General features: G+C 39.1%; 2 protein-coding genes across 20 annotated transcripts; one reads left to right on the top strand and one right to left on the bottom strand.

The window, feature by feature from the left end:
- The first annotated feature begins 431 nt into the window (after positions 1-431).
- Positions 432-3,558, top strand: LOC124306194 (ubiquitin-conjugating enzyme E2 N). 4 transcript variants are annotated; one of them, XM_046766549.1, is made up of 4 exons: positions 432-532; positions 938-1,136; positions 1,561-1,812; positions 1,915-3,558. In XM_046766549.1, exons 3-4 carry the CDS (start codon positions 1,568-1,570, stop codon positions 2,123-2,125), a joined length of 456 nt encoding a protein of 151 aa, XP_046622505.1. In that variant the 5' UTR covers positions 432-532; positions 938-1,136; positions 1,561-1,567; the 3' UTR covers positions 2,126-3,558. The 4 variants fall into 4 exon arrangements, with proteins under 4 accessions (XP_046622505.1, XP_046622504.1, XP_046622506.1 ...); XM_046766550.1 differs by lacking the exon at positions 432-532 and adding an exon at positions 605-864; XM_046766548.1 differs by lacking the exon at positions 938-1,136 and having other exon boundaries at positions 485-532.
- On the bottom strand, positions 2,659-26,779 carry LOC124306192 (uncharacterized). Of its 16 annotated transcripts, none has more exons than XM_046766528.1 (19): positions 26,624-26,779; positions 22,302-22,642; positions 21,084-21,386; positions 18,890-19,078; positions 18,245-18,752; positions 17,779-18,012; positions 17,396-17,704; positions 17,177-17,311; positions 16,315-17,066; positions 15,839-16,028; positions 15,380-15,388; positions 14,642-14,971; positions 12,801-12,837; positions 11,851-11,993; positions 9,636-9,965; positions 8,794-8,799; positions 8,274-8,708; positions 7,719-8,192; positions 2,659-7,506 (listed from the first exon to the last, which is right to left on the bottom strand). In XM_046766528.1, exons 2-19 carry the CDS (start codon positions 22,601-22,603, stop codon positions 7,435-7,437), a joined length of 4,758 nt encoding a protein of 1,585 aa, XP_046622484.1. In that variant the 5' UTR covers positions 22,604-22,642; positions 26,624-26,779; the 3' UTR covers positions 2,659-7,434. The 16 variants fall into 16 exon arrangements, with proteins under 16 accessions (XP_046622484.1, XP_046622491.1, XP_046622489.1 ...); XM_046766535.1 differs by having other exon boundaries at positions 11,851-11,972; XM_046766533.1 differs by having other exon boundaries at positions 14,651-14,971.
- Between the last annotated feature and the right edge of the window lie 452 nt (positions 26,780-27,231).

Here is a 27,231-nt window from a genome sequence, read left to right as displayed (position 1 = left end):
TGCACGTTACGTTGTATCTTGGCTATACCATAAGTCAACGTTCCAAGTCGACGCGCTCGCTTTCGAAGTCTAAGCTCATGGAGACGAGAGACCTTAGCCTAGATTTTCACGGGTAGCAATATACAATATTATTTCGCGACCGAGGTTTTGACAAATAGGAATGTCAATAAAGCAGGGGCCTGATTCTGACTTATTTTTCACTTGTTAAAAGAAGATTTTCCGTTTAAAGCTGCCTTCTGACTGGTCTAGATAACGCTTCAGATCAGGTGACGCTACAATCCGTTTTGCGGCACTGTAGGGGTGCGCTCCGACAGCAGCCTGTGTGTCAACAATCTTTCATCTCTTTTGCGCTGCCAATTTTGGGTATAGCGCTGCCTCTGTACTAGAGAGTTTTTGGCGCTGCCAGATGATTTCGGAACGCATTCTAGGTAGCGCTTCTGCGACAGCATTCTGCTGTCCATGAAAATCCAGACACGCTGAAGTTCCGGACCGGCCGCATGTGTTGGGATGCCCTTGATTCGTGGCGTCAAGGGTAAATTTTTATTTTACGATCCAATTCATAAAAAAGTTGCACAAGTGAATGTAACAGCTCATAATATGCTGTTCAATTTTTGTCGATGATTAAGGTTAACCTGACTATCGCATTTGCCTAAAGCAAGCGAATGAAATTACAATCCGTGACGAAATTGGCGAGACTGAATAATATCATCCACCATTCCCGTTCCGCTCCACTGTCGCCACCTGCGTATGAGGAAGTTAACTATCGAAATTGCAAGAAACACAGAACCTAGCTGTGGATACACACACTTGATCGTGTTAAAAAATTAAATTAGTTTTCATTTCATAATAGAAATCAAAGCCTAGGTACTAGTAGATTATCTAAAATCCTAATTTCACTATCCGGCTCGTGTTAACCTAATTTGTACTTAACCAAAAGGTGAAGAGCCTCGCTAGATATCGGCGAACGAGAATAGAAAATATAATACACGATTAAACCGCTAACTGGAAGTAGTACACCACCACCGAGGATCTTGCGAGAGCTGGCAGGCAATCACGAATACCCCCAGTAACAGTGACGGAGTACGCATACTGCCAGACCTTCGGGGTGACGCGGGCACATTTTTTTAAACCAAAATGTACGTACATTGTTACAGTTACTGTTCCGCAATGCAAACACCCATCGCTTGCCACAGCACGATCAACGGCTTCGATCTAATGTCGAAATTACTCGCCGCCCAATGATATACGCCTTTGTTTACTCGAATATAAGTGCCGTCATCCCGCTTTCGCGAGAGATTGCCGTACTTTTTTCCTTCCATTTTTACTCCTATTATGTCTCGTTTGATTTTTTGATCAGAGAATGAAAAGTTGATAACACAAATTCGTGATAACTATTAGTATATGTACGTATCATTGCTGTAGACTTTTGGCTTGACATATATGTACTTTGCATTTTGCTTCTGCTGTAAGGTTATTGACTGCCTGTTTATTCTTCGCTCCTTAGTTCGCTGACTTTGTCTGACACTGATTTGATATTGTCGTCGATCGTTTTTCTTACAGATTAATAATGGCGGACCTACCACGCCGTATAATAAAAGAGACGCAGAGATTGATGCAGGAGCCGGTCCCTGGCATCAGCGCTGTACCAGACGATGCAAACGCTAGATACTTTCACGTCATTGTAACAGGTCCCGAAGACTCACCGTTCGAAGGCGGACTGTTTAAACTAGAATTATTTTTACCTGAGGATTACCCAATGTCAGCCCCTAAAGTTAGATTTATTACTAAAATATATCATCCCAATATAGACAGGTATGCTACATCTACTATTATAATGTATTCTACAATGTAAACTGTTGAAAAAGCTGAACTGATAACTAAAACATTTGATCGTATTTGGTTTCACGTTACCAGATTGGGCAGAATCTGCCTGGATATATTGAAGGACAAATGGAGTCCTGCTCTTCAGATAAGGACAGTACTGCTATCAATACAGGCTCTCTTGAGTGCACCAAACCCTGATGATCCATTAGCAAACGATGTCGCCGAATTGTGGAAGATTAACGAAGGTGAAGCGATACGCAATGCCAAAGAATGGACCCGTAGATACGCCATGGACAACTGATCTCAGCCTGGTCCGTTATCGGAGCCTTCCTCTCGCACGCATGGCGCATGGCAAAAACACCAATGCCTCATCGTCCCCATCTTACGATCCTTGTTCCCGTTACCACCTTGTTCCTCCTAGACCTCGAACAAATTGCACCACCACCCTGTTACCTTCCTCCACCAGACTAACATACTATCTCAGTCCCCTGCTGTTGCCACTGATGCTGTTGTCGCTGCCGCTACTGCTGCTGCTGCTGCTGCTGCTGCACCTCTGTCGAAAATTTTGCTATTTGAAAGAATAAAAGGTTTTTTCTAATAAAATTATACGTATTATAATTAAAATGACAGACTGCATTTTCTATTTTCGATATTATTCACACAGTTTCGACGTTTAAATTTATTTCCATTTTATTACCGTTTGTTTAATTTTTTTACTCTCTTGATTATGTATCCAAATTGAATAACGGCGGTGAAAATCAGAGCAATACAGTTGCAAATTCACACAAATACTCGAAAAGAGACATCGGTTCTTTACGCCTTTTTTTATCTGAAAGAAAAATGTTTTTATCTCGACGATTCACAGAGTCGTTATTTTGAACTACGCTTCTAGTGACGTGTGAGAAGATAGAATCCATAGATCGACTCTTCATATATGTGATACGAGTTTTTAGGAGAATGGCAGAGCTGCTGTATACTAACTGACTGGTTGAGCTCTCACAGATGTGGAATATAATAATACTCACTACGTGATTTTACCATATAACAACATAGAGACAATCAGTTGGAATTTTTACTAGTATTTGGTACTGGCTAGCATTTTCATAGACTACTACTACTACTACTACTACTACTACTACTACTACCATTACTACTAAATTGTTGGGATTTATGCAATTATTAGGGATTTTTTATATATGTGTACGAATATTTATAAAGTACAACGAATGATAGTATCAATTGTATATACATACATAGTTCCCTATGGGGAAGAATTGTACGTATTTGTAACTGTTGCTGCCTTCTAGAAGTTAGCCACCACAGTTACGTGTAAAAATTATCAACTGCAGGATTTATTTATTGAAATAACATCTACTAGAAGCAAATTATTTTTATTTGATGTTTGGATAGATTTGAAGCATGTATCTTAAAATGAAAACAAAGAATATTACCAACTCAAGTGCAGAGACGTGTAATCTGAATAATCTGGTCATGCGATTAACCTGTGTTGTAAAGAATATCGAACTGAAATAAAACAGATTATAAATTACTAGCCGATAGTATGGTATACAGTAGCGAAGCCGTGATTATAGTATGTTATACATACATATATAGAGAGAAAGAGAGAATGATAGAGAGAGAAAGAGAAAGATAAGGATCATCGATCATTATTTAAGGAACTGCAAACGAAGATGTACTATATTTATGAACAATAAAATGATGATATGAACTGAATTATTTGGTTAAAGTATACTATACGTGAAAGTCGACGGACCTAGTAATGAAGTATACAATATTCCTTAATCTACATCCATATATTTGTGTATAATGATAATAATTATTACTTATGTGTGTATACGTGTAATTTTCTTGAAGATGACAAGAAAATGAAACACTTCGTTTCTTAAACCGGAAGAAAAAGGAATCATTTGACTGGAAAATAAAGTGATGGCGGTAAGCTTATAAGCCGCCGGTGTGATGTTAACTCCGAGTGAGTGATTTCTTTGTACATATGAAGACATACACACACAGAGACTTCGGAATACGGATAAACAGACTTATATGCACACACGCTGTGTTACATTGTAATAATGATTATTGTAACTATTATGTATTAATAAACTAGGTTGTTTAAACAAAAATATTGTCTCATTGGATCAAACTCTCCTAAATTTCCGAGTTTTCTCAGGGAGAAATTTTCATTACCCACGATCAACTGGATTCTTCAGATCAGGAAGATTTTTTTATCAAAAGGGGGTAGTTAAAGGGTTGATTTTGAATTGTGAGAAGGTGGTAGGGACAATGCCGTTGTAAAAAGAAATTCAATGAAATCCCAATTAAATTATAGGCAGTAAAATTCACGCATTACAAAGGAAAATCTTGATAAATGAACGTAATCCCAAGTCAAGCTTCACGAGGAAAATCCGTCTGTTGTACGAGAGATTTAATGAAACCTTTTTTCGCAATGCGTTTGGATGATCATTACGATCTTCATCCCTATAAAATATTTGAAATAATAAAGACCCTGCAATAGATTGTATGCAAATTTTAAAGTACGAATGGTCCATCGATTGTTAGAAAAAAAATGTTTGCAACAACGAAGCTAGCATAGATAAAATATGTACAAAGGAATGGATAGAATTTTGAATTTGAATTCAAAATTACAGTTTATTGTTATCTTTGTATGGACTAGTATAGTATAACCATATACACATTCAATAGCTCACTTATTTAATAGTTTTAATTTATATAATACACTCACAAACATTGATAGAGAGTCATGATATTCTTTGTAGTGCAGTACTCATGACTTGTGAAGCTACGGCGTAAGCTCTATAGTATGTATGTATATGTATAAGATAGGTATAATTATTTATATATTTTTTTTTTATACGAATGGGCATTATTCTCCTTTATTTCTTTCATTCTTTCTAGTATTTTCGTTTTTCCATCCCTAGTATATATTTTTTTTCATTCAAACTTTACCACGATTTTTACTTATGCTTTGTCCTCTTTGTTTCTCTCCATCGTTTTCTACCACATCATCACAATTGAGCTTAAGCTGACCTCGCAATAATCTTCACTAAATTTTGTCCAGCGACACTTGTTCGTCACATGATTATCAAAGAAAAATCTCAAAAAGATTATCGACGGTCCGTAGAGGTATATTTCAAAGAGTTTAGACTTAAATTAATGAAATTCACTGGCAATGATTTGAAAATTGGGCATAGGTAGGGTACGTGTATTTTTATAGAAGAGCATGAAATCAGAGATTCTAGACCAGCGATGGCGGAGTAGTTTTTATCATTTACAACACTTACAATGACTATGAAAAATAGGCGTTTATGTGATCATTACTCTACATCCAAATTTCATAGTGTATGATTAATAATAGCCACATTTCGAATAGTAATAAAATCAGAATAAAGATCATGCGTAATAATTTTAAACGCCTGTTTTTCATAGATGAGGCTCACCTTAATTTTCCCAATAATATTTTCTTTCGTATCCATCCAAAGGATAGCAAGATATTTTCTAAGAATTTAAATTGCGGATGTCTTTGTTAGATTTTGAAAAGAAAAAAAAGAAAAATGAAAGTGGCTAGACATGATCAGTCCAGTCTGTTCACGATGGCTGAGTATTTCCCTCGTCTTATTTAGTTATATATTTTATTCTTAGAGTAATGACTAGATACATTTCAGCCACCCAACTATGTATATCATATCGTTTGATCCCATAAAATATATCCGCAAGTATCCGAAAAATTCTGACGAAAACATCAGGCGGCGAGAAAATTCATTGGACAATCAACGACACTCAAAGTACGTTCGAATAGAACAAATTAGTTTCAATTTCGTTCTCTTACTTGTTTAGAACCAATGAAATTTTTCGCGGAAAAATTATACTTCGTCGAAGATCGTCAAAATGTTTAGGAATTACACATTACCTCACCGTCGTAAATATCAATATATCGAATTTGAAAGCCTTAATAATAGCTGAAAGTTGAAAAGTAGCTCAGCAAAAATAGACAAAACGTTAGCGATACGTTGTAACGATAATAGTAGGTACCTATCTAGAAGAGCACACAGCTATAATCCTTTATAAAATTATACTTACGCACCATCGTATAGTATAGTATAGTATAGTATAGTATATTAAAGTATATAGCATAGTTTGAATTACAATTATTCATAGCCATACCGCTGCTGTGGTAGATCAATTCTATACACATATTCCATTTATAGAAGAAATCTACACGTCATGTTACAGAGCACGTATTCAATTATAATACCGATTAATCTATTGTCCACGTTTTGTCATTCATTTGACACCGTAACATTCTTGTATATAAACTCTGCTCTTCGCCGTCGCTGCGGCTTTTGCAATTGATAACTTACTCGAGTGATTTCCCGTATTATAGAACATCAAACGTTATTGTGCCTTGTTAACAGAACGACTCGTTGATTCAATCGATTGATTAAAACAACGTAACTATTGCTCAGGTTCATCCTTTCTAAAAATAATTCTAAATTTTAGATCCTAATTATGAATTATCTGTAACGTATTTCAAGTGCGCGAATATTCGGTTCACATCCTACAGTTTCCTTTACAGTCAACAGAGCTCTTCTAAACAATTACCGAAACTCTCGTCGTCACTATACATATCTATTGCATGTACGTATAACTATAAATTCCAAGTATCTATACATATTATTATATTATAACGATGATCGTATAGTGCAAAACTAATAATTAAATTGGGGCATCGGCGGGCGTATTGAAGCAATCGCTTGTATTATATAATTAATATGTGAAAGATAGAAACGAATGAGAATTTTAGAAGAGAAGAGTTGATCATCATCGTCTTTAAAACGAGAAAGATATATGTGATGTTTTTTTTTTGTATTTTTTTGTTCGCGTTTCATAGTTATTATCTTAAGTTTTTAATTTTGCGTTTTCTTCTTTGTTTTTTTTTCTTCTTTTTTTTTTTTGCTATAAATCTCGACGACAAAGTCCTCTGCACTTATTTAATATACAGTATTTAGTCCACCACGATTTATAACACCATCGCGGTAAAGACCCTTTGTGCTATTTATAATGATGTGCATTGCATCTCCTATCATCATTTCTTGGCGATCTCGATACGCATTTATGTTTCCCGTAGCAATTTGATCGGAAAATTTGATATAACGTTTAAAGTTTAACATATAATTTGCTACGAGAAACCTATGCTGATTAATAAAATTTATAATATATTCATACATTTTAATAATATATAATTTATAGTATATGCATATGTTATAACGCGTGTATGCATGTATGTATGTACGTATGTATAAATTATGCTTGGATAAATATTCAGTTAATTTGCAGGTGGAGGCTACCGTTGTTGGTTTGCCATTATTACTCGTAATCGATTAGCTAAGCGGGAGGAGCTCTGGCCAAATAATTTATGTATACAGTGTCCCTTTTAAACCAAACATTCAATTCGGGGCGGACAACATATGTCGGATTTAATATTCAAGACGTTTTAAATGGATGGCGGTGGATGTATTGTCTCTTTTCTATGCGACGTGACATGACGTGATGGCCAGGTGACTTTTTCAAACTTTATATGTACACCGGAGACTCCTGGCCAGTTAATAGCCGAAACATTGATGTTGGCATAGTCTTCATCAGAATCTGAAAACAATCTTCTTTAGAATAGTCATAATTTTCAACCTACTTTTACGTAAAAACATTTTAAACATTTTTCATTCGAATTCAGAGAATATTTGGAAATTTTACCGTCAAAATTTGGGAACGAATGTTGACTCTTTTCGGGGAATGACAGTGCAATTCAGAGCATTTTTTGTTTTTCATTAAATAAAAGTAAAAATTTATTCCATTATCACCTCCCCAACAGACGTGGCCAAGAGATTGACGATTTTTTCATGCGGCACGGCGACGACACTTTGATTGTTGATTTCAATGATTCTATGGCCAACCCTGACCCCTCCTCTCTCTGCGATTCCTCCCCGTAGAAGACTGCATATAACTCCATTTTGTACACTGAATCCTAGCTGATATTTTGTGTCCGGTCTTTTTATCTTGACCTCAACGACCGGGGCGCACGGGACGACAGTGAGCTTGACGACCGTTTGATTTTTAGAATTTTTTATATAAGTCTGACAAGTAGACAGCGGCAGGCCCACCAACGATACACCATTTATCGCTATTATTTGATCTCCGATGTTCAACTGACCGCAGCGAGCCGCAGCACCCGCTGGGGCGAGGTTGGCTATTACGACAGTCGGAAGCATTGACCCCCACCCGGATTCAACAATAACTACGCCAAGAATTTCACCCTTTGCTTTTGGAACGACGACCTGGAAGTTACGATTCAAACTGTTAAATTGATTCAAGGTTGACCGGAGTGCAATGTCGATTTCAAAGTGCCTGGTAAATACCTCTTTCTGCATCTCCTTCTTGGCGAACATCTGCAGTTCGTCACCGAATATCTCCTGGGAGTTTAACACCTCCTGGTAGTCCATTTCCTTGACGAAACTGTGGTCCTCTATTCCATTCGCTTTGAGGAATTCCATGTAAGCGACTTGGAAGGCTTGCCCGATGCTTTGGGCAATGAACTGTGCTTCTTCACTCTCAAAAACGTGACAGATCATCTTTGGAGTTCGATTGATTTTTGGTGCCTCTTCCATTTCGTGCGGTACGAATCTTCTACGTGCCATTAATACTACTAGATCGCCAATGTCTGCTATGTACGATATCGTCCTCAGAGCATGGTCCATCATAATTTCTTTTAAATCGGTGTTTAGGACCATTATTTTCTCCGTCGAAATAAACAGATCCACCTCTGTGCTCGGCTGTGTTTCCCCATCTGGCGCCTTGGGAGAGATGAATAGAAAAAGAACCGATTGACGAATTTATCATCATGAAATTGACTAGGTTGTGTTAAATTTATATACTCACCAACGCCTAACGTCACAAAGCAGCGTGTTAAATAAAATGGAAATTTTACAGAGTTATTTAGTATTATCACAGTGTTGGTAGTGGTTATACAGTAGATTCAATCATTTCTCAGCGTGCAGTATGATATAAGTTCAACTGAATCAGAGTCGCAACTCAATAAACTTAAATGATTATATACATCAATGTGGTGATAGAATATCAGGGGGTTAACCATTTTTAAAGTAATAAACACATCATTGAAGAGAATTACACGAAATGTGGTAAAATTTTGATAAAATGCTAATTGTACCCATAGGTTTTAGAATTGTCAATAAAATTTCCGTGAATATCGAAATTAATGAAAGCTTAGAGATATCCGTAAATCTTCAGGATGATCATGTTCAGAACATGGCCCAAAAAAATGTACCATAAGTTTATGTGATTCAAATCGATTCTCAGAGATATTTGAACAGCATCAATGAAATTCTAAAGGAACGTATCGATTGTTCCAAGATTTGCACGACAACTATTTAAAAAATTGTAAAATCTTGTTGAAGTCGTAAAAATCTAGGATACATTGAGTACAGTGGTGGTGACCACAGTTAGGAATGGTGAACTCTTGTAAAATACAAGTTATATATCGAGGTTGTCAAGTTTAGTGACAGCCGTGTAAGAAATCTGCTTTAAGAGCGTCGTTTAAACTTGAAACGAGCGACACTTCGGGCATGACCTTCTTAAACTGAAAGATAAAATCTAGAAAAAACAAAAAGTAATAAAAGACAGACAAAAGTAATAACGATCAGAAAAGTTTCTAAATAAGTTCTAAACAATGAAAGGAACTTCTGGTCTAAGGGCGGGCGGACCTTTATCTTAGTGACGGCCTCTTCGACCATGTGTTTCTTGAGACGTTTTCGCCGCTTTCGTCCCCCTTCCTCTTCCACCTCCACCGACCCAAGAAACTGTAGTCTGAAAACCGTGGTGGGCCCCAACGGGCCGCCGATTGGGGCCAGCTGGGACTGAGCCCCGATATTGATAGATTCAGACTGTCCACCACCTGAGGTGCTCCCTATAAGTTCTTCGCTTGAGTCGCACTCATCTTCCTCAAGGCTTCCTTGTGACGCAACACTGCATCGACCATAGGCATGTTGCCCACCATAGTTTACCAGCGTTGCCTGCATCGGCACTGGACCATCCTTCCGTTACGCACGCGCCAAACAAACAAACAAACAAAGGCTCTGGCTAGTCACATTGCCACGGCACCGACACAGAACAAGACAAAGAGAGCCAAAGCTCTAGAAATTCTCATTGCAAATATAATAAGTAAGTAGGTAAGTAAGTATTTAGGTGCGAGTGTTAAAAAAGCTTGTTCAAGACATTATTTCCACTCTATTTTTTTGTTTCTTTCTTTTTTTTTTTTTTTGCAATTTCAACTAGATACTGGCTGTAAGCTGCTGCTGCGGCCCCGGCAAAGGGAATTATTTGGTACATCGATATTTGGGTAGTTGGTACACGTTTCGAATCAGTTAAAGTTAAAAACCAATGTTTTCTATGCAATCTTTGAACTGGGTGAAAAATTCTTTTTCTACATGATTCAGAAGAGAAAATCAATTTGTGAACAATTACTTATAATATTGGATACAAGTTCGTTCGAATTATCCTTATCTATTCGGTGCGAATAAAAAGGGCGGTACATATCAGGTACAGAGATTTGAGTTCGACTGTCTGCGATCCTTCCTAGCATTGGCTATCTGAGATAATCTGTGGCACCAGTTTGCTAGAGGCAGGTAATCGGGGATGGAAAGCAAGCTTGGGCGAGGATAATTGCAAAATTTTCTCATTTTCAAGAAAACTGCGGAAGAATCAGGCAAAAGACACGAAGAAGCAGGCATAATAGGCACACAAACGGAGGCTCGCTCAATATTCTCCTCCTGTCAACTGTCGCCTAAGTGCTTCTACAAGAGATACTCTATACGCTGTGGAAACCGGCAGCGTGACAAAAGTAAGTTCAACGAGATGTAAGCGGCATCAAGCAAAGCTCCATAGTGCCTTGCAAAAGTAATAACTATTTTGAAAAGAAGAAAAAAAAAAAATTATTCATCTAAGTAATTCACAAAGTAGCCAAAGTATCGCAGCCAGATCTTGTAAAGTAAGCAAATACGAAACAAAGCAAAGTAGAAGTCATGTACGAAAGGTACGTGACTGCGTGTAATGGAATAATAACAATGCCGATTAATCGAGGCGAGAGAAACGAATAGATAGATCAAAGTTTATACAAACACAGACAGACAGACAGACAGACAGACAGACAGACAAACAGACAGACAGACACGTCAAAAGTTACATTGAGAAGATGACAGTGTTCGGTGGTCGGGTGGTGGTGTTGGTGATGTGAGGAAGGGGGGCGCTACACTGAAACATCCAGGCCTCTTTACACAATGGCCGTATGACAATTATTTAGATTAATTCATATAGTAAATTATATATTAAATAAATATGGCGGCATAAATATGATAAGGTCACAGTATTTTACACATAACGATGTTTCTTTTATCTGTCGTTAAAGTTACAATCTGTCAAAGTAATTACAGTACACGCCGTGAATACATGATGACATTCAGTGCATGCGTCTATTATCGTGTACGGAATTCCTTTGAAAAGAAAAAAGACAAGAAAATTTAAAAAATTAACTTTTTCTTCTACGACAGAGTTGGGTAATAAATCAAAAGCGATCTTGATTTAAACGATCGAAATTACACTGAAAATAAAAATCAAGATCGGTAAGTGTTACCTAACAAAATATTACATTTGGCATATTCTGCACTGTTTCAACCACAGTTCGCACCCCAGAGCACTCAGCTCTTGTGCAACTTTTCGTTTCGTCATTGAGATGCAATTAATTGGGATTAGAAAGGGTAAAGTGCGTTAGAAACAGAGCTGAATATTTCATATGAACAGTTCTAGTATACAATATTATTCTGTATTCCTATAATACAGATTTACAAATATATAAATATATGTATAAATTACGATCAGATATTTCTGATCCTTAACATAGAAATTAACATCTGAACTGCTTACCTTTATCCTAGAAACAGCCTCCTCTGCCTGGCACATTCTAGTCGATTTCGTTGGCTGTCCTTCGCATACCAACTGTGTGGATCCTAGATATCTGGCGCGGAATAAGACACCTTCGATCAGGACTGAAGGGTCGGTGAGTAAAGCTGAAATAACGAGAGTAACGCATAATTTAGAATGATCGGATTAGAAATTAGTGAGCTGGCCAAACGTAGCCAGATACTCTGTGTGACAGCCGAGCAACTGAACAGACTTCACTTGGACAAAAGATTGCGAAGAATGAGATTCATCTTAGCTCTCATTCCCTGGCGAGTTTACTAAAAACGAATTAACCATGCTCGCTAGTAGATGTCAACTTTGATACAAAAGAGAGTGGAGTGTGGTGGAGATTAAATTTTACGATCAAGTCACTTAACGTCTTACATGAAACTTAACTTTAGCAGTTTCAACGAGTTATTAGGCAACGAGTAATTTACAATCAAGTTAAATCTCGTTATCAACACAATGTGAACAGTGAAGTGCGTAATTTCATTTTTTATCAACACCAAAGAAAGTGATATTAGACAGATTTCTTAACGAAAAAATGGTGTTACTAGACTTACGTACCATTGGCGTGCGTTGAGACGTAATCGAAGCACAACACGTTATCCAAGATAGCAGCGTTAAACAGGATTTGAAGAGTTGTTATTGAATGCAGAAGATTACTTAATTAAATAGAGATAACCACACGCTAGAGAGCCAATTCTGTTACACAAGAAATTAAAGACAGAGATGTAATGTTTCAATAAACTCGGCATGCAAGACTGGAATGCTACGGATGGTTCAATTTTTCATCTCAATATTCACCTTACTCATAACTCTAATATTACTTAATTGAAAAACAAAAAAGAGAAAAACACTAAGTTTTCACTTAAATTCACATTCGTACAGGATAACAAGATATTTGATGCTACCTTCTTTGTTTCTGCTCTTCTTCTTTCCATCCTTATCCTGAAAAATAACGAACATTCAAACAATGTGAGAGGTACCTAGCATTTTATCAATAATCCTTGTTTTTCAAGCGGATGAGCACAGCTTCGGCGTTTGATTTTTATCCCAATTTGAAATCATCACATGATACTTGTCAAATAAGTTTAGGGTCTAAAGAGAAAAACGTTACTTCTCTTTTCCATTTGCCCGAGTAACTACTATTTGATAGATTATACTGTAGTTGAAATTTTGCGAGTGTCTCGAATTGCAAAATAGATGAAAGCATAAAATTGACCTTTCAAAACAAATATTTTTGGAAAAAATCAAGTCCATGTGAATATTTTGGAAATCAGTACGTGCAAGTTTTCATCCAAAATCTGATTGCTGTTTCAGAGTCTGCTGTTGAGTTAATATTGTTCACTTTTTAAGTAAAATGTGATTCCTGCTGAAATTGAAAAAATAATCAAAGGTCTAAGCTGATCGAGACATCCGGTTACCTCGTTATAAAAATGTTTGCATGCTTGCTTAACAAATATTGAATGAAAAGCTGTGACAATGTAGCCATGCGCTCCCCTATGCATATTAAAAATCTGAGTAAAAATTAAATAATCACAAGACGCGGGGTTACATATAAAGTGGAAAATGTGCATAATTTTTTTCCAGAAGAGAATGGAACAATGTCTAATTTTCACAACACCAATTTTGAGGATAACTTTTAGTAAGCAATAAATCAAACTTCATATTCAATTAAAACTGCAATTGAAACTTCAAGTTTATATCCTATATCCTTTCTCTTCCATTACAGTCTCTCTGACTAGTGCGACGTTTCTAAAGTAGATAGAGTTAACAAAGTATAACATGCATCCTAAATGATATTTCAAGGTTCGTACCCTATATAAGTACATATTCCTGGTGTGAAAATTTCACAGTAACGTTTACAACTTCAAACAGCTACTCTGATTCTGAATGGGTTTGGGGGAATTTCTACGTTTCGTTTGACTATTGTCCAAAAGAGGGATTGTGAAAAGTTTAGAAGTATTTTTGTACGATTTTTTGATAACTTTCCGCGCAGTTTTTATAAGTTCGAAGGAGTAACCAAAGTCCGTAAGACGCTCGTTGAAATTTGGAGAATATTTTGGAAAACCTTGGACAGGAATATGTATTGCAACAAAAGGAATTCAACTGTGAAATTTTTTGAAAAATGTGTTGGATCAGGTACGTAAAAGATTAAGTAGATAGTTTTGTGTAATCTATACTAAATGGCCTAGATGATTAAATAATTTTCATGTCAATCATGAAATTGTTTGTATAAATTTTCAATCTTCAACATGCTTACTCGCGTTATTTCTATCTATCTATTCACCTGACTATATAGTGTTTGATATTCAATCGCTTTTAATAGAAAACAACGTGCTGCAATTCAATCACTGCTCCAGCAAGCAAGTTAGATACATCGATCGAAGAGGCAATTTTTCCGCAGAGAAGAGACTAATACGAAAAAGAATTTAAAATACGAGTGATCAGTTTAAACTATGACATTTAGCCGAAATTAGATACGAAAGTAATTGAATGCAGAGTCCAAATTTTTATGTAAGATTCAGCCAGTGATTCAAGCTGATCACCTCGTAAATAAACAACTATCTTCGAATAGCCTGGTGATTAAATAGGTGTAACTAGAGTCGTGCGGCAATCCAATAAATTAATAATCATTTTTTTTTTCAGTTCGAAAAACTGCGTTAATTGAAGTTAAATAAATCAACTGGAAACTCTATGAGCAGTAAGCAATAACGATAGGCAATGTCAGCGAATGTGACGAAGGGAGCACCTTTTTCACCTTGCCGCTGGATTCCTTGAGGCTGTGAGGGGGCGAGGGAGAGTTTTTGGCTGGGATCTTCTGGGGGCTCGACGCAGTTTGCGTGGGACTGGTTGCTTCGCGATCACAGGGTGGCGATTGGGTGGCGGAAACCGTGGTGGCGGGAGTCGGAGGAGGGGGAGGAGAGACCGAGACCGATACTGAGGTGGACGGCAGGGGTTCGGAGGGTGGCAATGCATCTAGAGGAGCGACGCTCAATGTTTTCGGCGGAGTCTGTTTGGGAGTCGCAATTTTTGTACTCATTGGTGGCAACATTGTCCTAGTTTTAGGCTTCCGCCACCCCTGCGTAATACCAAGACACCATTAGTAGCACACATACACCATTAGTAAAACTCTAATCTTCAGATAAGTTCTTTCCATTCTAAATATTATCGTTATTATCATATTGCTCAATTTCAGGGTTGCGCAAGTAAAAAAAAAAAATGTATATATGTATATACATATATATATGTATTTCAATATTATGTACGTAAATTCTCAAACTAACAATCAACCCTTTGTTTCATTCTGCTTTATCAAACAGTACAAACTGTTTTTCAATGTACACCAGACAAACAACAAAAAAAAAAACACTTTACTTTCGATGCTCTTGGGTAAGCTTGTAATTTTTTCAAAACAGCATTTATATACTCTTTCTCGCGATAAGATATGAAGTAATTAAGGAAAATCCTTTAATTTGTGTCACGTTACCCTGAATTCCTTGGAAATACAAGAAAAAAAACAGAAAAATTTTATATTGTATTTGTTTGAGAGAGAGAGTTCGGTGCTAATTTCAGGTTTTTTGTAACTACAGATCAAAATTCGATTCTTGACACAAATCTATTGTCCTTGGTTTTGAAGCACACACTTGAGACCAAGTTCAGTGAAGACATTGAACTTAAATGTTTGCTAAATGGCTCATTTGCTCACGCACATTATCGGCGTCGCAATGTATTTACACCTGATTCAACAAATCCAATTAATATAACAAAAGTGGGAAATGTGTATTCTCATTGGTTAAACAGATTGTTTGATACCTGCTTCTCTGTACTTATTTTGCTTTATTTTATTGTCAGCACACATGGACGATGCCTCAATTGAATTACACAAAAATATTGTACCTACTGTGTAAAACTCCTGATTTAGAACAAAACAAAAGTTCATATTCACCTTGTCGTCGTAGAAACCTTGGTCATCCGTTCTTTGTTGTCCGAGAAGTCTGTCAGTCTCAAGATCTGTGTCCGCTTCTTCTTCGTCTACAACCTCCTCCACTTCACCGTCAGCGTCTTCTCCTACTCTTCTGGCTTCCGAATCTTCGCTGTTACTCTCCCCGCAGGCTCTCCGCCTGCCATCCAATATACTACCTCTTAGTTAGACGAACTTATAACGACAAAAAAACTCATGACAGATGCGAGGAATCCCAAAAGTTAGTCGTTAAACGGGAAACTGTTTCAAATCCCGTGAGATCATTAAAACCCATGATCGTATTAGATAATTTCAATGTATTTGATGAATCCAACAAGAAGCTAATCAAATTCTGGGAAATATATGCCATGATGTTTTCGAACAACTCAAAATTTTTGTGTACTCTTGGAATGCCTCATTTATTTCAATTCTTTCACTTTTATTTAACAATAATAATGTACCTTGGTATCCATACAGGGCTGACGCTTGGCTCTGGAGGATCTTCGGACGGTGATTTGACTGGTAGAGTTTTCGTTCTCTGTAGAGCCATCCTGATATCTTTGATAGCAGCTTCAACTTCGCCGCCAGTTTCTAAGTTGGCGCTTTGCCTGCCCTGAGGTGCTGGGGGTGGCGGCGTGCCGAGAGGGTCAAGTCCGTCCAGTTCAAGTTCGTTAGTCTCGTAAGAAATGTCTTTCCTTTCCTTACTAGTGACAAATAAGTCAGGCGAAGTCGTTTTCAGAGAATGCAAAATATCTTTGGTAACATTAAGGCTCACGTCTTTACCAGACTCGTTCTCAGAGCCGAGCATGTCGTTGCGCGTCCTCTGTATAATCTCCCTCTCGATCTCGTTTATTTGTCGCTTCATGAGCATCACTGTTGGATTATTGTTATCCGTGTCACTGGCATGTCCGCTCGACAATCCATCCTCGAGCACAGGCATGCTTGTGTATATTCTAAGAGAGTCTGAATTGTTTCCAAGGTCACCAACGGAGCCCAAAAGCCCGCTAGCAGGCATCAGTTCGTTGTCCATCATCATCAATGACATTTCACTGTCTAAATCACCGCAGTTACTGTCGCAGTCTGTTGTCTCAGGACTGAGGGTGAAATTCCTTGAATGTCCAACCTGCAGACCTACTTCTGTCTCACCAAGGTCTTCGCTGCTTCCGGTACCCACCGACAAGTCCAAAAAATTGTTTTCGTGCTCCACCGTCTGCTGTAATGATGAGATATTTTTACCACATATTTAATGCTCTGATTAGTTTATTATTAATGAAAGGGTTATAATATGTGGATTCGTAATGATTCAAAATCAGTCTTGCTCACCGTCTGGGAAAAGTCAGCCCTCTGCTTTTTGGGTGACTCGTGTATCAGGACTTCTTCCAAAGTTGGCGGACCACTGGCTAGCCTTTGGCCTACGTACGCGCTTCCGGCTTGCCTCCGAAGTTCGTAGTCGAGATCCTTAGAAGTAATCGGTAATGAGACAAATAATCCTATTTTTTTTTGACGAAATTAAGGGAAACGGGAGCTGAAGAAAAAACGTACTTGAAACAGAGAAGAATCAATATTGTTCTCCTTTTCTTCGGTAGGTGGAGGACACTTGAAAAATTCTTCGAGCACTTTCCGTGTCTCCGAAAATTCGTAAAGGTAGTCAAATGTACTGCCACCTGGTGAAACGAGACTAGATAAATTATCACTCGGCAGTACAGAGGACTTCAAACAGTCTTCTTCTTCCTCCTCATCCTCTGGTTCTTCGGGCGGTGGAGGTGTGGGGCAGGAAGGTGGTTCCTCGATTCCAGACGAGGCCAGTTCTACAACGGGCTTTTCAGAAATTTCTACAGGTTTTTCCTCCTTCTGTAATTGGAATTGGAAAGTCAGGAACATGTCGAGAAGAAAAAAGTCCATGTCTCATATCCAGTCGTGATTACCTCTTTCTGATTCGGAGTAGTAGGTAAAACTCTTTGAGGAAAACCAGGTCTGGGTGGGGCGTAGATGGATGGCGATGAGAGTAGAGTGGGCAGTCTAGAATTTTCACGGACTCCATAGCGTCGGGGGCTGCCAGAATACTGTGCAATAGGAAGCTCCCCAATTACTCTGGCAACCTTGTGATTACGTTCTGGAGGAGGAGAGTCTCCCTCGCAATCACTGGCTGGAGTAACAACCTAATGAAAAAGACATTTTTTATCTCACAAAGCTCGTCAATTTTCCATTTGCATAGTAGAAGCCACTGCGGCGAAAACAAAATCATCAATGATAACGGGATTTTCTTCATTAACAGTAACTTGTAACGCAAAAAAAAAAAAAAGAACTGAGCCAAATCATTGTTAGTGATTTTAGGAATAATATTACATGCACAACGAGAAACAAAGTGAGAGAAGTATAACGATTATTCACCTTGAAAAAATCGGATGTATTACGATGGTAAGCGGGACTCGGAGTGCTCCCTACGCTAGATCCAGGTGGTTCAGGATGCATTCTACCTCGCTGAGAATCTTCAGTTTCAATATCGATATTGTCAGTTGTGTTTTGTTGCCCAGCATTAGTGGGTCCGAGATCAAGCCTGAGGCCTCGCCAATTGTCGTCAATATCATCAAACACAACGACCTCTCCGTCGCTCACTATTGCCATGCTACGCGCAGGCGTCGTGTGATTGGATTGATAATCTACGCAGTTCTTAGGCAGGCCATAGTTAAGATCAGTAATACTTTTTGGTGTGTTATACTCTACGTTATTGCTATTCAGTATCGAGTCATAGTTTATTATGCGACTGGCTTGATTACTCTTTGGCGAATCGTAGTCTAGGATAGACTTTGTTGTATTTCGACGCACTGAGTGTACTTCCGACGAAAATACGGTCTCTGTTACTTCGCGATTAGAGCGCTGTCTTCTGGCCTCTCCGCATCTGCGAAAAATAATTAGAATTAAAACACGATAAGGGCGTCCTTGTAGTGAGCTTTTACCGAGTTACATGAATAGATTTAAAATATATACATTTTTTAGCGAAAACAGAGAATTTGGAATAATATTCTTGCTAATTACCGGCTTCTTAATTCCCAGACGCTCTGCCTATTTGGTGATTTATTGTTCTTTTTAACACTGAGCTTGTTATCTGTCTGACAGTCATCCACTGCCAGAGAATTTGATGCAGCCAAGAATCGCGGCTTTCTTGCAGCAACTTTACCTCTGCTTTGCGAGAATACCTCCCTACCGCCAGCAATCTCAATAATCCTGTGCAAACATTAGGTCGCATTATTATCTGAGCATACATTCCATAAATTAGGCTGCAAAAAGATGAAAAGGTATTAAAAAGACAAAAGTATCGGGATCTTCACTCATTCTATCCTAAGAACAGCAAGTGCAACGTATAATCGGAATCGTGTAAAATATGTTATCTCCATCATACACTAAAAGCGTGGAATTCGGTTGCTTTGATCGAGGGCAGTTTTCTCGCTAGGTTAGGTCGTTATTTTTCAGAGTTTTTCTACTGGTACTAATAAGTAATTGGGCGATATTCTACATCAGAAATTTCAATTACGATTACTTTCTGATTACGAGAAAATACGCACGATAGAAACATGCAGTGATTTTTTTACACTGACAGCAGTCGACAGATTGCGGAGAATCAGGTTTAACCACAAAAAACGGAAGAGAAGATATCTATGTATATGAAAATCTGATCAGTTCTGTTGCTGCTGCTGCCTACCTCGCTAAAGCCGAGAATTGATATATTCATCTATAAAAATAGATGGGAATTGCGACGAATCGTTAACAACAATGCACGATTGACGTACGCAACGTACGTACGCATATCCATTTCAAACATGGAACAATGCAATGAATTATTTATCTATCGGCTGTTTCGCCAAATGAAAATATTCGATTTTCGATCGGTCTTCGACATTATAGATCCAATATGATCGGCATCTCAGTTTGCTAATTGAGTGCAAGTCACTTGCGGTGTTTGTGTGTTCATATTTAGTCAAGAGATGGCGCAGAATCCGCAATTCTCGGTTGAAGAGACAGGTGGTTTTTTTCAGGAAATTAAATCATGACGGATTTTTCGCCAGAAATTTTACGAGGTTCCATTACAATATTGAATTTATAGATCATGGTACGGCGTATTTACAAAAATTGAACGAATTGCAATGTTCTGAACAATCGATATCGTCTTGGGATCAGTATGTCAGCGTACGTTATGTAATACATTACATGGCAAAAACCGTATTGCTGGAAAGGTACGGAATTCAGATCTACAGAGATGATATTACAATTCTACAAAAGGACAAATGGTAAAGCAAATATCAACGAGCCTTGCTCTGCACTAGTAAAGCTTTATAAATTATATACCCCAAAAGTCGAACGACAGCTTGAAAATCGCAAACCGATTGGTCGTCTGGATATCTTCTACCACCGAGCTTGCAAATTTCATTTTTCGTTCAAACTGTTCGTGCGAGCAAGCCGCGCTACTTATCAGACCCTTTTATGAAATCTTTCGAAAGTTGATACAAAGAAGATCAACTCTTGGCGAATGATCATTATTCAAGATATGAAAATGCCGTTGAAAAGGACACTATCTTCACGTTTGGTCTCTGGGGACTGCCATGGTATTATAAACTCGAAAGTTGAAGTATGGTTGGGAGATTTGTATTTTAAATTCACTGCCTTCAACCATGAGATCCTTTGAATTAGTTTTATAACCATCATTATTTTTTGCGCAAACTTTAAGCGGCAAGTGTCATCTTATTCCGCTGACGTTCGCAGCTTTACGGGTGGCAAAAGGTTTAGGAAGTAAGGCGGAGAATTTTAGATGTCCTATTTGGTAGTCAGAGGACCACGCGAACCTGGCATTTCGAAAGCATTACTGCCGAAGAATAATAATGTCAAGCTTATAGTCGATATTTACTCGCGATTAGAAACCAGATTACACGCTGAATACGTTCCTATTTGTTATTTTGACATTTGAAAACCTCGCATGCCTAAATAAGCGAGTTTGAAAGTATGAACATATTCACTGTTTCAGAATTCCAGTAAATTGATGTACTCTACTTTTGAAAAGATCTAGGAAATTTACAGTCTACGTCTATTGTAGAAAGAATTACAAAATAATGGTACTGATAACCGGCTAAAAATGGTCCAAGTTTTTTTGCAATTTGTTTCAATTCAAATCACTATGAAAGTCAACTTAATCAGCGCACAGTGCACAATCAATGAATAAGCAAAATAAATGAATCACCTCGAATCGCGAAGTTTATAGCTGCGATCGCCTTTGGCGGAAGTCAAGATATAAACAGGGCTTTCTTCGGGGCCGCTGTCTTCCAGGGCGTCTTGAGACTGCGCCTGATGGTCGCTTCCGGCGAGACTGACGTAGTTTGGTGCATCTTCGCTGCGCCCGGAAGCTGACGATGAGCTTGACGAGGGCAACTTCGCGGTTGTTACCGGAAGCTGGGGCTCACCCGGAAATCCGGCGACGACACTCGTAGCCGTCCTACGAGACAGCGAACCTGATTTTTTTCTGCCATTCGCTTGCTTTCTACACCTAAAGGAACGCAACTCGGACCTCTTATTGTTAAACATCGTGCAGAATGAGTTGTTGGGCATATACAGGGCGGGTCTACAATATTAGGTACATACTTCTATATACGTTAAGATAGTGAAGGACTAAGTCCTTTCAAACATGCATCTGGTAACGGTTTACTTTAAAATTACGCTGCAGGGAGTTTTCACTGGGTTTGAAAAGAGTTTTCAGAAAAAAGCGCCTGTCGGATAAGAGATAGGCAACACACTGTACGCAATATTTGAAAATTCATCTTGGCGCGTGTACATGAGTGTTGCTCAAAATTTTACTACATCCAATTTCGCTGAAGTGTAACTATTCATAGGAATTGATATAGTGGCTATAATCAAGAGTCTGCAAGGTATCTTTTGATAGAGAAGAAATCTTGAATATTTGTCCTTGCACTTTTCCAATATTTTGATATTGGAATATGTATCTGTACAAGTTCAGCAAGATATGTAAAAATTCAGTTCAAAATTTGTGCAAAAAATATGCCAATAACCATGAACTTGAATTTTGGCAATAAACTCCTCGAAACTTCTAGTAATCCCAGATAGTACCAAAACCTACAGTACAACAAATGGAGTCTACTGGACGTTTTGCAAATATACCGGATTATTTCCGTGATGTGCCCCATAGGGACTCCTAATTATAGGCAAACCGGGGTAAAAATGCGCAACAAAAGAGCAACGGATGCTCAGAATGAACTTGTACCATAATTTGCCTACTATGAGTCGCATCACGGGAATAACTCGGTAGAATGGGAAGAAATGCAGGGTTAAATTAGCTCTCAAAGAGAGTGTCTGAGAAATCTCACTGCATGTAGCGCACAAAATCTACGTTACTTTAGGGGAGAAGACAACGACTAGCAATAGTGAAAAAAAGGATGTAACTTGCCTGTCGGAGGTGTCGCGTTCGAGGTCGATCATGTCTGCGTCTTCGTCGGGGTTGTTGTTGTTGCTTTTAAACTTGTCGACGGAGTTCGCGATCGTCGTGATCGTCGCGATGGTCGCAATTGTCGCGATGTTGGCTGCTGCAGCGGTGCGATTGGTGGTACCAGTTGACTCGTCGGTATGCCGAGGATGGTCATGCGGATGACTCGGCGTCGAGCCCCCCGATCGCGGGGGTTGACCGCCCCTAGGCCGACATTTTGGGAACAGGCGGTTCAAGTCTGCGTTCTCCAAAATCAGGCTGGTCATCGCCGCGACTCGACCGCGTCACTCGGGTTGGCTTCCATCCTTCAATCCCAATAATTTCCATACACAATTACCATCCGTGTATGCAGGCACATACTACAAACCTGCTACAGGTAACATCACACAGGACAAAATCACGATCTATAAGGCGTCTGAAAGAACCGATTTCACATTATTGTCTCTTGCCCGTTTTAAAGATAAACTGCAATTTTACACTGACATTGATGTTTTACATTTTCTACCATGGCACTTGTCTAACGAAACTTGATCAAGATACTCGAGTATAAAATTACAAACTGAAGATTATTACGTGAAATAAAAGAATGTAAGAACTTGAAAGGGATTGATAGTTTTTCAAGAATCCCGGCACCCTCCGCGCTCGCGTGTAGGACAAATAAAGGGTCTCAGCTCACAGAGATCTCTCCTTTTCAATACACTGACAATGAGTCATAGGAGAGAGCCAGAGTCACGCGCCGTGGCTCACGTGTCCGTTTCGTGTGTCAAATGCTAAGAGCAGGATCGATATACATGCATCGAGGATCGACGAGTAGGGGAGACCGGCCAGGGCGAAGTCGGCACCGACAGCAAAGTGAATTTCACGAACAAAAGGCCGTGTCTATTCTACACCCTCACTAAGCGCAGAACTGCTTTCAATCTCACGATCAATTGTTCACATTTCCATCCACATTATTCTCACTTGGAGTAAAAGTAGAAGAAGCAAGACACTATCGGGCGCGAGGAGATTTTACCAATCCGGACGGAATAAATCTTTACATGCTAAGACTTCCCTTTGCGTCGGGAGCCACCTCGTCCTGACCGGATGACGACGATGAGTCACGGTACCGAGGGGATCTTGAGAAGCGAATCACTTACGCGAGCGTGTATGCGTCCATCTGCACGTATACCTTTATTACTGTCATTATTGTTATGATTATTATATCCACGCGATGAACGATAGTGGCGTTGCAGCCAAGGGGCATCCAAGAGCCCTGGGGTCTAGACCAGCTTTGTTGTAAGCCTCCCAGGTGTAAAAATAACTCGCATGTATGCCAAAATGATATACAAGGTCTTGTTGTGTAGGTATTAATACGTATCGATTCTACGTACCCTTTCCTTCGCAACCTCGCTCAGGTAAATCGTACAACGTACCGAGTATGGGTAGGTACCTCTGGGTACGTAGAAGTTTATCGGTACTTACGAGACGATCAATGCACGTGGGGTGATTACACGCCTGACTTGGATTTCCTACTCTTAAGAGTTTACAAGACAAGCCCGCAATATTCGATTCGTTACCCTTTTCCCGTATTATCGTTCATGATCACCGCACTTTCTCTTTAGTATTATACACCTTTCTTTCTCTATTCTTGACTTTCTGTACCCACAAATTCTAAGATGAGAAATTAATCTGATTTTAGGGTAAAAACTGTAGATCGTTTTTTGTTCTTCGTTTGTCGCAACTGGAATAAGAAATACCGATACTATTTATTTATTCTTCCCTTCCTCGGCCCTCAAATCACGAATAATCAATACCATGTGTTTACCGAGTGGCCCGTTTTCCATCCCACGTAACTATCGGTGATAGACTTTAATGAGAATTTATTTCGTCTAATTCAATTATGCCTCACAACTTCATTTACACGTATCGAACATACGATTGAGCACGTAATTGTTCTACTGAAAAATGCAATACCACGAGTTTTCGTTAGCGCCTTTTCTTAAAGTTTAAAAAATGCATCTGGGTAATTTCGAGGAGTAAGAATTATTTTATTTTACTGAATAATTGTACGGAAATGAGAAGAAACAATTGAATATTTCGAAGAAAACACCTCAAGCATCCAACTCTCTTTGGGGGCGTCCATTACTTACGTGAGATCAAAATAGGGGGGGAGTTGATAAAAATCTCACGTCAACTTTTTAACTCCGACAATATACATTATAATAACAGATAATATTTTACATTAAAAAATCAATTCCGGGCACAGATAATATTGAATAGTAGGTATTTAGTGGTGTGAAGCAAAATACATGAACTTATCAAATAAATTTAATTATTTACAAATTATAGGGTAAATCTCACGTGAGGGGAAGGGAAGATACCACCACATCTTACCAATTTTCACCGAGGAAGTGGGTGGTTCAAACTTGAAAAAAAAAAAAAAAAAAAAAACACCTTACGTAATTAATGAACGCCCCCTTTTGAATATCTCCATAATCTTTTTTCATAAAGATAAAGAACAGTTATAACCAGATGTCTTTTATTATCGAGTTAGGAACCGATGTTGTGAAAATTGATCAGCGAGGTCAAAGAACGACCCATAACTCCTTTCCCATCTTTTCGGGTTTCCCGAGGGGAGATCGCTAATCCGCGTCGGTTATTCTTCTCACGTTGTAATCAGAGTAGGATAAAGAAGAAAACGACGAGCAGGACCTCTCAGGTAACTCGAATAAATTTCCTTTAAGCCACCCGCGCTTCGCACGCCGACAAAGACGTTCGCAATTGTGTGCATTGCGTGGCTACATATAGGTACACTATGTATACAGGCATACCTATCCCTACAAGCGCACCGTTGGAAGGGTGGAAAAGCGCCTGTCCGCGGCGGCGGAGGCGTCGAATACGCGGTTGGCTGCGAATGTAGGGTGAGAAAGAGTGAGATACCGAGAGAGGGAAATAACGAGAGAGGTGGCGAGTGCGGCGGGAGGATGAGGGGGCGAAGGAGAGACGAAGAGGGGGGAGCGGGAGGGAGGAGGCCGAGGGTGAGGGGTCTGGTCTGTGCTCTGCTGAGCGTGGAATCAATAGGGGGTCACTGGCACCAACAGATACAATCGGCACATTTTGAGTGGGCCTAGGCAGAGAGAGAGAGAGAGAGAGAAATTTAAAGAAATAAAAAAGAAAAGAGAAAGAGAAAAAGGGATGGATAAAAAAAAAAAAAAAAAAAAACTCTAGCCTCGTGCTCGCTTCTGCCCCTTCGTATATTATGCATTATTAAGTGCCTGAGGGTGGCTTGAACCGTCAAAGGCTTCAGCAGGTATGAGACACCTATTCGCGTGCACATAGGACTTGCCGTGCCAACGAAGCAGTAGGCGGGCAGTTTGACTTTGATCGGTGAATTAGCTGTTAATATACCAGGAGAAAAGATAAAAAAAAAAAAAAAAAAACTTCACACACGCCGAGACCTGGACTATTCTAATCAACAGCGTTCGTCGAATAGTAGCAACTTTAGCGAGAAAAGTTCGGCTTTGAGACTCCTTACAATTATATCAGGCACAATTCTGTAGGGGGCGTGTGCGGAAATTCAGAACAGTCCGAAGAACGAATCTACATCGTTAGGATAAATTGAGACGTAAAATATGCCAACGAGATTCTCCAGACAACTCGGATACACAGCGATGAATGTATAAAGTGTCGATGTCGTGGAAAGGGTTGAAAATTGTGTACCGCATTACTGCAAACCGTTATTGCAGAAATGGTTGTGTATTTGAATTGTATAGAGAATTGTGCGTATTATAGGCGAAAGCATGTAGATGAATGTATCGACGACTCGCAATAATTAGCGAAATTCTTAACATGTGTGAGATATTGGCACGGTGGCAGTTAATCCCGTTTCGCAAATGTCACTATTTATCGATACTTGAAGTTCATTATTAAGGCTCATCATAAATTAGCCGCCCGGTGGCAGCGAGATTTCGCACAAATGTCACAACACGAGAGTTTTCGGCGATTCCTTAGGAGGGCGAAAAATATCATCGGGTCTTTAGCCACGGAATGGTTAAACTCTGCGAGGGCCTGATGTTCGAATACCGAAAAATGTGAAATGCCAAGCGGCTACGTCTCAAGTTGTAAAGGCGCAGCATGTCTTGCTCGCTGTGCTATTCCGCTCGAGAAATGTAATCGATCCAGCACGTTAGCGTATGTACGTAGCATTTCGGTGGCAGGATATAGAGACGTGCGAAATAGAAAGCTATTTAAAAACGGGTTGGCAATTGTCCATCGGTACCGGAGCTCCGATCGATGGCGACATTTACCTTGTTAACAAAATGCTTAAACCTTACACTGGTCACTGGGTACTAAGGCACAAACACTTATATATCGGAGCTGTTCCGCTACCCCACGATTCGTTTTGTCTGTAGCGACGCACGGGTGTATGGTGGGTGGCCGATCACTGAGCAGACAGGCGGAAATTCACCCTTACGCCGCCAGGGCGAACTTGCGCCACGAACTACGGAATCCACTTAGACCCGCCACCTTGTTCACCGAATCGAACGGAGCCTAGGAATACTGCTTATTTCCAATTACGGTAAATTTGTTCTTCGGATATTGAAATTCGATTTGATATCGCCTTTCCGAATGTTGACTATATCAAGCGTCTCTGACAATGAAGAATGTCTAGATTGTCTTGTTTCAATAGTGAAACAAAAAGTATGAGTGACTGCTGGTGCAACGAGTGGCCACCAGATGGCACTGAGCTTTTGGCGCGCCCGTAATAATGAAATTACAAATTCTAATGACTTTCGATGATTCGAGTGTTGGAAATAACTTGAGATTTCATCCACAAATTCCGTACTGCCATGGCTGCACGTTATAGATATAGTTCGCGTTCGCACAAAATTGTTTGGTTGTATTTTAAAAAAGT

This window comes from Neodiprion virginianus, chromosome 5 (genome assembly GCF_021901495.1).
Source record: "Neodiprion virginianus isolate iyNeoVirg1 chromosome 5, iyNeoVirg1.1, whole genome shotgun sequence".
In the NCBI taxonomy this organism is placed as follows: Eukaryota; Metazoa; Arthropoda; class Insecta; order Hymenoptera; family Diprionidae; genus Neodiprion; species Neodiprion virginianus.
Note: the sequence above shows the minus strand (reverse complement) of the source record. Positions and strands in the feature narration are given on the sequence as shown.